General features: G+C 62.5%; 1 protein-coding gene across 1 annotated transcript; it reads left to right on the top strand.

Annotated features, from left to right (window-relative positions):
- Positions 1 to 7,785, top strand: ERFE (erythroferrone). Its single transcript, XM_040637048.1, has 8 exons — positions 1 to 195; positions 2,461 to 2,583; positions 3,784 to 3,886; positions 4,979 to 5,223; positions 5,299 to 5,407; positions 5,490 to 5,580; positions 6,418 to 6,496; positions 7,687 to 7,785. The coding sequence occupies exons 1-8, from the start codon at positions 1 to 3 to the stop codon at positions 7,783 to 7,785; spliced, it is 1,044 nt and encodes a 347-aa protein (XP_040492982.1).
- Positions 7,786 to 10,828: the final 3,043 nt, after the last annotated feature.

Genomic DNA, 10,828 nt, shown 5'->3' with positions numbered 1-10,828 from the left:
ATGGCCCCCGCCCGCCGCCCCGCCATGGCCCGCCTGCTGCTTGTCTGTGCCGGCCTGCTGGCCGCCGCGGCGGGCCTCGACTCCCCGGAGCCCGGCGAGCCCGCGGACAGCCGCGCCCGCCAGGAGCCGGGCCCTGGGAACGAGCTGCCCGCGGGCCCCGGGGAGAGCCGCGCGGGACCACCCGCCGGCCCGCCGGTAAGAAGCCGCGGCCTCCCTGCGCGCGCCCGCTCCGGACACCTCGGGCCTCAGTTTCCCCAGCCCAAGCCCGCGCCTGCCTGAGGTCCGGGTGCCCTGAGGGCGGAGGGCGCTGGTTTCGGGGCGGCGGGAGGCGCGGAGCCGCGGGCAGGGACCCGGGCTGACCCGGCTGTCGTGCTTTGAAGCGGGGACGGAAGCGCTTAGCTTGCGGGGCTGCGGGTGGGGACGCAGGACGTCTAGACGCTGCCCTATGCGCACCGGCGGGCCTTGCGCTGGGCTTTGGGGTAGCTCTGCGGCATCAGAGCACCCTTCTGCCGGGCCAGGTGAGCGGCCTCTGGAGGTGGGGGGAGGACAGAGGAAGTTGGGAAATGGGTAAAGTGTAATTACTTACACTGATTCTTATGAAATTAGGAAGAACCTGTTTGTACAAATGGGAGCGAATTACTGGCCCGCCTGCCCCCAATCTATTAGGCGAAGTTCTGTCTAAAAAACAAACCCAAAAAAGTGCCTCCCTTGGGGCCTGGGGGGCGTGGGGGCCTTGCAGAGCCCCCCCAATGACCTGTGACTTCTGCCCATGAAGGGGTGATTTTTAGTTCTGCTCTGTTCCTTCCTTTGAGGGCAGTGCAGGGTGATCAGGCTGGGGGAAGTGGGGACTGGGGGGGGGTTCAGAGGAGCCCTCAAAGTGGGTGGGGCCCGTCGCACAGGGAGGGGAAAGGGCTGTCAGGGGGATCCCTGGGAGGAGCCTCTCCTGAGTCCTCCCCCCACCCCTGGAAGCCAGGGAAGACAAACCCCACCCAGACAATTGGCTCCACCTCCTGGAGGAGGGAGGTGTTAGGATAGTCCCCAGGAAGCAAGGGGCCTTCTGTGCTTCCAGGAGGGGGTCTGGCCTTGCACTGTCTTTGGGGGACAATGTGGTAGCAGAGGCTCCCCACCTCCTTTCTGTGAGCCCCTCAAGGCTGGAGACCTGGGTGGGGCCAGGGCCGCTGCCCAGCACCCACCCACGCTGCCACAGGCCTGTCTGCTGGGGCCCCGGGCTGACATGGCTCCCCCCAAACCAAACTGGGGTCCGAGTCCAGCTGGGAGTCCGCTGGCCCAGCTAGGGGGTGTCAGCTTGGCACGTCCATCCAGCCCATGTGGAATACTCCCTGCATGCGTGCCCACCGAGGGCAGAGTGAGGCCGTGAAGTGGAATCCAGTCCTGTGTCCATGGTGAACAGTCAGCAGGACGGCACGTGGCAGGGCCCAGCACCCAGAAGTCATGGGGAGGCCCTGGGCGCTCTGAGGCCTTTCTCCGTCCAGCCCCAGGCTCCTCTGACGTGGACGGCCCTGTCTCCCCTCCATAGCACACTGGCTCCTGAAGGGAGGCCCTGGGCCCTTCAGAGCGGCCAGGAGACCACTGGCTCTGTCTCTGACGGAAGGTCCTGGCCAGCTCTACAACCCTGGGTCCTTCCATCGGCCGCCTGCATTGGTGCTTGTGACCTCATCTGAGCCCTCGAGCTGATTTCCTCCAAGGCTGGAGGCCTTGTCTGGAGCCCAGACTACCTGGGGCCCACTGACAAATGGGCCAAAGCCCTCTCTCTGGAAGGCACCTCCCGGAATTTTCCTCAGTGTCAGGACTGGTCAGAATGCAGCACGCGGGGGAATGGATGTTTCTGGAATCATCACTGTCCTTGTTTTAGAGGTCCCAAGGAAGCTGAGTGGTGTCACACCCCATGCAGGGGCCTTGAGTCATAACATAGCAGTGCTAGGCCACCAGCCCTCCAACTGTCTTGTACCGTAAGTTGCAGCTACCCCGAGGGCCGAAATGGGCATCCCTGGAACGTCAGCGGGGGCCGCACAGGGGGCCCTGATGATCACAGTCGCCTCTTCCCTAGACTTGTGAGTCTGGTGGTCTGATCCTCCTCGTGAGTCTCCCAGGGAGGTGTGTTCACTGCAGCGTCCACAGACAGAGGCCACAAGAGGCCGGGTGGCCCAGCCATGCCAGAGTTCTCACCCGCTATGGAGCTCTGCACCCCATCTTCCTCCACCCACAAATTCTTCTCGCATAGCGCCCAGGCAGTGGTGTGACCTGGTCATCTCCATGTGTCAGGAGGCTGGGAAGCACGGACGGGGGGGCTGTACTGACTTGGACGGCACCACTGTTGACAAGGACAGGGGCCCGAGGACGCTGAAGCCCATCCTACACAGTGATGTCCTGAAATTTCCGTCTGTTAGGCGGGCACCCACTGGGATAGGCGAACCAACCTGGGGGCTGACTGTGTTCCAGGAGCCCACCCCCGAGGGAGCGCGTAACTTCGACCCCAGGGATGCGTGGATGCTCTTCATCAGGCAGAGTGACAAAGGCGTCAACGGCAAGAGGGGAGGCAGAGGCAGGGCCAGGAAGCTGAAGGTGAGCACAAGAGCCCCAGCTGTGTGTGTGTGTGTGTGTGTGTGTGTGTGTGTGTGTTTCCTGGGGTGAGGTGTGGGCTAGCAAGGGTCTCCACCTGCAGGCCCTCCCTGCACCCCAGCCCACCATCACCCCCTTGCACCCCTCACCAGCCCCACTGGTGCACCCTGGCCTTGCCAACGAGGACAGACCCTCCCCCTTGGCCTGGGGTCAGAGAGCACAGAAAGTGCCAAGCTGGGGGGGCCCAGGCAACCCTGAGTTTGAGGCCTGTTCCTATCATTTTCCTATACCCCTGGAAAGCTAGGCAGCCCCATCAGCTACCCCCCTTTCTCTTTCCTCGGCATCTTAGCAAGGGAGGCCTGAGCTGGCCTGGGAGGGCAGTCAGGGACCGAGCTGGAGGGGCTGCAGTCTGCTGGACTGACACACCATCTGGTTCCCAGGAGGTGGGGAGTCTGGGGACCCTGGATGCTGTGGGGTTCCCACTGTCATTCAGCCAAGCCAGAAACCTGGCACCTGGTCCTGATGTCCACCTCTTGCCTTTGTCCCCTGGGGTGGGGAGCTCTGGGCCAGGGCTGTGTTGCTCACACTGGGGTTGGGCTTCTCCCCCCCGGCTGGGGCTGGCCCCAACGCCGGAGTGCCGGGCTCCAAGCCTGAGCAAGTAGGCGGCTGGGCTGTCACCATGGCCTCACCTCACTGCCCCCCCTTGGAGCCACCTGGCCCCACCCCAAGCTAAGCTGGGGCTCCCCCGTGCCCTTCCTTGCAGGGGGCTGACTTGCTCCTATGTTGGGGTGTCACCTCAGCCCAGGTGGGCTCCCTGAGGGCCCCAGGCCCCAGCACTGGGCCAGGCACAGTGGGAACCCGCTGACGTTGCCTGACCTGTGATGTCCCTCTTTCCCTCCTCTGGGAACCCTTCGGAGTCCCCACTTGGTGCCCTTGCCTGCTCGGAGCCCCACCCCCAGGGGCCGCACCACCCCAGCCAGCCCCGAGCCTCCAGCACAATCCAGGCCTCACACTCAGAGCTAGTGGCTTTCAAAATAGAGCCTTACTGCCTTCTCAGGGGAGTCTGAGGCCCAGAGGCTGACCTCCACCCCACAGGTCAAAGCAGGATCCCCTCTTGCCTATTAGTGGCAAGAGCTTGAAAAGCATTGCCAGCAGTCCCCCACCTCCCTGCTCAGATAGCCTCACTCCAAGGTTCCTTTTCAGCTTGGCCTGCCGGGGCCCCCAGGGCCCCCTGGCCCCCAGGGTCCCCCTGGCCCCATCATCTCACCTGAGGTACTGCTGAAGGAGTTCCAGTTGCTGCTGAAAGGTAGGGGCAGTGCACCCTCAGGGTGCGTGGGGCTGGGGGAGGGTATCCCGGAGGAGCCAGGCTGGCTAGATATTCCCACATCAGCCAGCACTCAAGGAGGCCCCTGCTCTGTGCTGGGCTCAGAAGCCCAGAGCCGGCGTGGGTGAGGCCGAGGGTCAGGGTGGGGGTTGGCGGGAGTGTGGTAAGGAGGAGGCTTCACAGAGAGGGTGGACTTGGCCACTCAGTGTGGTGCTCGGGGACCAGCGCCCATGCCTCCTCTGGGAGTCGGTGAGCCCAGCCAAGGCCAGGACACCTGTACCCCACCCCCGCCAAGTGAGGGTGGTCAGGAAGGGATCAGAGATCCTTAACCTTGCAAAGTGCTCTTCTGATCACAAAGAAACCACAGGGATTTGAGACTCACCCCTGGTAACACGGGGCCCCCGACAGACCCCAACTTCTTCCCCTGGATCACCCGTGTCCCTGCCTGTTCCTGTGGCTGGTCTCCGTGGCTGGCCAAGAGCCCGCACGGGAGGCAGAAGGATAGTGTACTGGGCAGCTGAGCTGGAGGCAGCAGAGGGAGGGGAGCACAGCTGAGCTGAGCTGTCCTGTCCAGGAGATGGCCCTGCATGTGGCTGGCTGCTGAGCTTGGCTCCCTGTATTTACCAGAGTGCACTTTATTAGGAGAACTATCAAGAGAGCCTTTTCCCCTTTCAACTCCACGCACTGTTTATTTAAATAGAGCAGCTTCAGAGGCTGAAGAATCTCCACGTTATTTCCAGCGTAGTGGCAATAATTACTTATTTACACCCAGCGTCCTTGCAAAAGTGAGCGGGGCTGCTTATACGATTGTTTTCGCGGCCGCAGTAACACTGTAAGCAGAGGAAACAGCAGCGTGAGGGGGACGCATGGGTAGGGTGGCGAGGTGAGGCAGGTGAACCAGGGCTCTGGGCTGCGAGCTCCCTGGTAGCCAAAGCTTGAAGGGAAACAGGAGCAGCTGCGGGATCGGGAAAGCGCGGACTGGCGCATTGGTGTTGTGGGCAGCGGGTTCCGAGCAAGGAGCAGGGGCGAGGGCGGGCGGACGGGTGCGGCCACCGCTCGCTCGCTCTGTGCCAGACGCGGTGCGGCAGCGCGAGCGCACGGAGCCTGAGCCCTGCACGCGCGGCCCCGCCGAGGGCGCGGCCGCCATCAGGGAGGACGAGGAGGCGGCGGCGGGGGACCCAGGCGTGCTGGCGCTGCTGGCCGCGCCCCTGGTCCCGGGCCCGCGGGCGCCGCGTGTCGAGGCCGCCTTCCACGGCCGCCTGCGCCGGGACGCGTCGGTGGAGCGGCGCGCGCTGCACGAGCTCGGCGGCTACTACCTGGTGAGTCCGGGCCGGCGGGCGGGGTGCGCGGGCGGGCGGCGGGCGGACCCCGAATGACCTCCGTGCGCCCCGCAGCCCGACGCCGAGGGCGCCTTCCGCCGCGGCCCCGGCCTGAACCTGACCAGCGGCCAGTACACGGCGCCCGTCGCCGGCTTCTACGCGCTCGCGGCCACGCTGCACGCAGGTGAGGCCCGGGGCGGTGGGGGGGTCCGCCCCAGCGCCCGCGCGCCCGCCGGCCGGCTGTGACCCCCACCTTCCCCCCGCAGCGCTCGCCGAGCAGCCCAGGCGGGGGCCGCCGCGCCCCCGGGACCGCCTGCGCCTGCTCATCTGCATCCAGTCCCGGTGCCAGCGCAACGCGTGAGTGGGCGCGGGGGGGGGACCCCGGGCCGAACCCGCCCCCACACGGCCCCCACCCGCGTCCCGTCCGGCTTGGACAGACCCCGTCCTCCATCGCCTCCCACCGAGGCCCGGGTGATCCTAGGCCTCCTTCCTGGCCTCCCAGTTCGTGCCTGGGTCCCCAGCAGGCCTTTCCTTTCCGGCCGCGGGGGCTCCCTGTTCTTGACCCAACCCTCTCCCAGCCTCCTGGCTCCCCTCACCTCTGCAGGGGGCTGTCTGTCACCCAGAGGCGCCACCAGCTCCTCGGAAAGGCCTCTTCTGACCACTGCAGCCCACCACCACCGCCAGCCTCTCTCCTCGTGGCCCCCCACATGATCCCGCCCCCCTTTCTCCGCACCTGTGGCCCCGGAGGGCAGGGGCTGCCCCTCTGAACCCCCAGGACGCCCAGCAGAGCCCAGGCACAGAGCAGACACCCCACAACAGTTGTAGAAGGGAATGAAATCCAGAACTTCTTACGCTGCATTGGGAAGCCTTCCACAGATTGGCCTGAACCCACCTTTCAGTGGTCAGGCCCTGCCCCACCTCCAGCTCAGGCAGAGCCAGGACTTTTCAGCCCCTGGCCTGGGCCCAGGATTGCCTTTCCCAGCACCCGCAGAACCCCTTTGACCCTGTGGACACTGTCCTGACTCCTTTTGGGGATCCAGTTCGGATACCACCCTCCACGAGAAGACCTGGCCAAGGCAGCTGTTACCACTGCACTTAGCTGGGCTGGTGTTGGTTGCTGGGGTGATTTGTGGATGAGGTTGGTGGGGCCTGGGGAGGTGGTGTGGGCTGATCCTCTTTCTGTTTTGGCCACAGATCCCTGGAGGCTGTCATGGGCCTGGAGAGCAGCAGTGAGCTCTTCACCATCTCGGTCAACGGCGTTCTCTACCTGCAGGTGCATGGGGCAGGCTTGGGCACGGCTGCGGGGTGACCGGGAAGGGAGGGGTGCCGGTGGGGGCTCTGGATCTCTGGGAGCAGTGTCGGCAGACGCCAGGCCTGGGAGAGGTTGTGGGCCGCACCAGGGAGTTCACCCGGGTTCAGGCAGAGCGGGGCCACCTCCAAGTCCCCTTCCCCCAAGCCCTGGCCGGTCCTCAGCAGGAGCTCCGCTGCTCAGTCTACAGTTTTCAGACCTGCCCATCTTCCCACCCTGAGGCGGGTGCTCTGTGCAGGGACCTGCCGCAGGAGGGAACCAGGAGGGAACCGAGGTCCGCTCCACGCCCTCAGGCTGCCGCCCTAACACCTTGGGCTTGTTGAGACTGCGGGAAGCAGGAGGCGTACTCTCTACACAGTACCCTACCTGACAGTCTTTTTCTGGCACTGGGGGGCTTTTGGAAAGTGCATAAGAAACTGCTATCAAGGTGGGATTTATTAAACAAAAAACACTGAAGCGCAGACATGGAATCTCAGCTGGCGCTTCAGCAGTACTGTGCCAGGCCCGTTCTAAGCTCTTTACAGAAGTTATCTGCTTAATTATCATTGCACTTTGAGGTCGGTAGTACTATTTTTTGTCTATTCACTTTTTTAAAAAAATGTTATTGCAGTATAGTTGACGTACGGTGTTTCCACTGTTTCTAAATAAGGGAACTAAGGCACAGAAAGTTTAGGTAATTTGCACAAGGGCACGCGGACTTGGAGGCCAGGCTGTCTGAGTCCAGCCAGCTGTGGTTGCTGGAAGGCATTCGAGGGTCTGGTCCCAGGTACTGCTGGGGGCCACGTGGTCCACCTGGGGTCCTAAGATGCAGAAGGTGGGTGGGCCCCCAGACTCTGCTTTTCTGGGAGTTCTCGGGGAATGTGACACTGCTGCTATGTGGACCACACTTGGAGCAGGCTGGCCAGCGTCGCAGGCCCATGAACCGCTCGCTGGCCCTGAGCAGAGGCTCACGCAGATGCAGGTGAGCTGTAGGAGCAGCGGTGGAGCGGGGAGAAAGCACTGGAAGAGGGATCAGAGGTGCCGGGGGGCAAGGGTGGGGCCGGGCCTGGCTCTGAGGCCTCTCGGGGGCTGAGTGGGCATGGGGAGCGCTCTGCTCCTCTGTGGGCACACCTGCGGGCCGGCAGTACCCAGGCCGACTCTGCCCTTCCCTGCAGAGCGGGCAGTACGCCTCTGTCTTCCTGGACAACGCCAGTGGCTCCCCCCTCACGGTGCGCAGCGGCTCGCACTTCAGCGCCGTCCTCCTTGGAGTGTGAGCTGCCACGCCGGGCCATTCCTTTCACCCAGTGAACAGAAGCGGGGTCCGAACAGTCTCTGGGCAATGTAGCGGTGACGGAGGCCACATGCAGGACGAAGCCCACCGGACCCGCCCATACCAGCCACTGCAGGTCAGCCCGGAGGGGGCCAACTGCCAGCAGCCCGGGGAGGGGACACGCTAACTGGCAGTCCCGGAACCAGGAGTGATTCCAGGATGCCGGCTTTCAAAAGGAGAAGAGCCCTGTTGGGCTGTTATTCAGCCAATGTTTCTAGTGGGGCTCAGTGCCCAGGAGGACTTGCTTTGTTCTTGGCTGCAGACAGGTTCCCCTTCTGGCCTGTAGGGCAGCTCGCCCAGACAGCCTCAGGCTCTTTGTCTTGGCCCAGCCACACCTTTTCCATCTTTTTAGTGTTCTCGTGGGCTGCCAGAATGCCAGGAATGCCAGCAAGGAGGGGAAAGGCTGGTCACCTGCCTGGATGCCCCGCGGGGAGGATGGGCAGCCTGCACTGGGCCAGAGAGCCTCCCAGGGAAAGTGTGCTGGGGCTCCACCTGGGGCTTTCTGGTCCCCACCTGCCCCTCCCCAACGGTGCCTGGGTCTGGATCTCCTGCAGGGACCACAGGACTCAAGAGTTTCACGGCCGCTTAGCACAGCAGTCTCAGGTGCCAGAGTGACACTGGAAAGGGGCTTATGGGGGGGACAGTGAGAGTCTAACATACACGAGAGAACTCGTAAGTTCACCTTGCAGATGGCCTTTGCAGAGCACCCTGCGCTCCCCCCTCCGCTGTAAAGCCTGTCCTAGACAGGTCCCTCTTCCCATCCCCCGTGAGGCTCTGACTCCCTGCTAGGATCCACCCACCACATGAAGGATCTAGAACATCTTTGCAGATTGGAGAGGAGCAGGCCCTGCCCATCCATCTGAACAGATAAAGCAGAGGCTTCTCATGAGCCAATGGCTCCCACTGCCCACCCGTGGCCCCATGGGGTCCAGCCGGCTCTGCGGTTCTTCCAAACATCTTCCCCACTTAGGGAGACATGTGGCCCTGAGCTCGGGTGGAGAAAAGACAGATGGAGATGATGCCCAGAAAGCTGGTCTTCGTTCCCCAAGACCTGGGTCCCGAGTCCCACCATGATGCTGTAGCAGTGGTGGGACCTGGGGGAGGGGGGTCCTGTGGGGGGACATGAGCGTCCACCTGCAGCAGGTTACTTCCAAGGTGTAGGTCCCTCCCCTCCCCCCGCCCGGCGTGGCTGCAGGGCCCTGGTACCATAGGGTGTCCTGGAGGCCAGGCTGGTCCGACAGCAGTATGTTCAGGGCTGGAGAGAAGAGGGCAGTGGCCCCAGTCACTAGGGCTGTCCAGCCGGCCTCAGGAGAAGCAGGTGATCGCGGCCAGGTCCGACGGACCCCCTGGTGCCCCACACGTAGAACAGCCACGTGGTGTCCTTGACGGACCTAGCGATTCTCAGTAGGGCCCGGACCCACCCTACCGGGAAGCGCTGGCCTGTGTCCTGCCTCTCCTCATGCTCTGATAAGGTCTGCTGGGGCCACACCCTTCTCTGGATTTCACTTTGCACCCAGTGGGCACAGATACTTCAAGAAGTTCTCTTTTACCCTTGAAAAAGCCACAGATCTTTCCTTTTCTCAACTTGTGTATTTACCACAATTTGTTGAAGTATTTATTGTGTAATATTGCCAGATGGAATGTATTTATATATGTAACTGGATGAGATGGCTCGTGCTACGTGACTACCCAGAGTTATAAAAACAAAGGGCAGACCTTAAAATAACAGATCTTCACTTCGGCCAGGCCCACGGAGGATGGCGAGCCGTGGACTGGGGGAAGGAAGGTACAGGGTGGCCTCTGGACCACGTGAAGTGTGAAGACGGTGGCAGGGGTGGGGGCTTGCCAGGGAAGCCTCCGTGCGAAGCCGTCCCCAGCTCTGGGACAGTGGCATTTGGGGAATTAGGGGCACCTGTTTTGTGGTGGGGAGATGTGGGCTGGATCAGCTGCCCTGTTTCCCGGCTCTAGGATGCTGGGGTCCTTTCTTTGGGGTGCCCCCCGTACATCAGGGATGGAACCTGCGCTCCACACTGCGGGGAAGGGTGTGCTCAAAACGTTCCGAAGGGACGTGCAGCAGGGACTCCGGCTCCGCCAACGGAGCTGAAGGGGCGATAAGGCGTGTGCTGGGCGGGGCCATGAGCACCGGCAAACAGCCTCTTCCCAGGCAAGGTTTTCGAAACTTACATCATCCTGTGGCAAACTCCACACAAGGCCTGAGAGCTGCTCCACGGAAACACGGCTACAGCGATCGTGGGTCCTGCTGTATATGAGCACTCGAGAAGTACCTTATTCTTGTCGACAGGCTAGGTATGCATGTTAACATCTTTACAAGGGTCCCCCTTTCAAGTGTCCCCGCAAAGACGGACCTCAGCCCAGCACAGGGCCAAGGGGACGCACATTCCTAAAACTGGACGGTGGATTTCAGAGGCCGATCTGAATGGCAACTTGACTGCTCAAAGCGGGAGGCTGCCCGCTCTCCACCCAGGGCATCCAGACGCGGGCACCGGAAAGCCGGCTCCGTAGTCCTTGGGCCACACCGCATCTGCATCACTATCAGCGGAATCAGAGAGCAGCCAGATTCCAGGCCGTTCGGGAGGGCCTGCCCGAGGCACACTGCTCCAGCCAGGAGGAACTCAGCATCCCCTCCCCTCCTCAGCCAAGGCTCGCATCCGGCAGTGCAATGTTTATGCAGCCTTCTTTCATCTGGAGAAACGCCAGACGGCTCTGGTGGCCTGTTTGGGTGGTTCCTACCTCAGTCTCCTCCCCGTAAAATGCCACTTCCCCAGCCAGGGTCATTTCAAGGGCAAGAGAGCACACGTAAGTGCCGGGAACAACAACACATTGCACCTTGAGTCTTTGGGGAGGGGGGTCACTATCATGGGCCAATCCAAGAGGCCAATGATGGTTTAGTACAGAAAGAGCCAGAGCACAGCCAAAAAGACAACCCTTGAAGGGTCAAGAATTGCTCAAATTAATAAAACACTAGG

Source organism: Ursus maritimus, unplaced genomic scaffold (genome assembly GCF_017311325.1).
Source record: "Ursus maritimus isolate PB19 unplaced genomic scaffold, ASM1731132v1 scaffold_1, whole genome shotgun sequence".
NCBI classification, from domain to species: Eukaryota; Metazoa; Chordata; class Mammalia; order Carnivora; family Ursidae; genus Ursus; species Ursus maritimus.
This window is presented reverse-complemented; position numbering and strand designations above follow the sequence as displayed.

Excerpts from the sequence above, each read along its gene's own strand:
- ERFE (XM_040637048.1), top strand. The coding sequence starts at position 1 with ATGGCCCCCGCCCGCCGCCCCGCCATGGCCCGCCTGCTGCTTGTCTGT. Across the intron at positions 196-2,460 it reads GACCACCCGCCGGCCCGCCG|GAGCCCACCCCCGAGGGAGC; the intron begins GTAAGAAGCCGC and ends ACTGTGTTCCAG. Across the intron at positions 5,581-6,417 it reads TCCCGGTGCCAGCGCAACGC|ATCCCTGGAGGCTGTCATGG; the intron begins GTGAGTGGGCGC and ends TTTTGGCCACAG.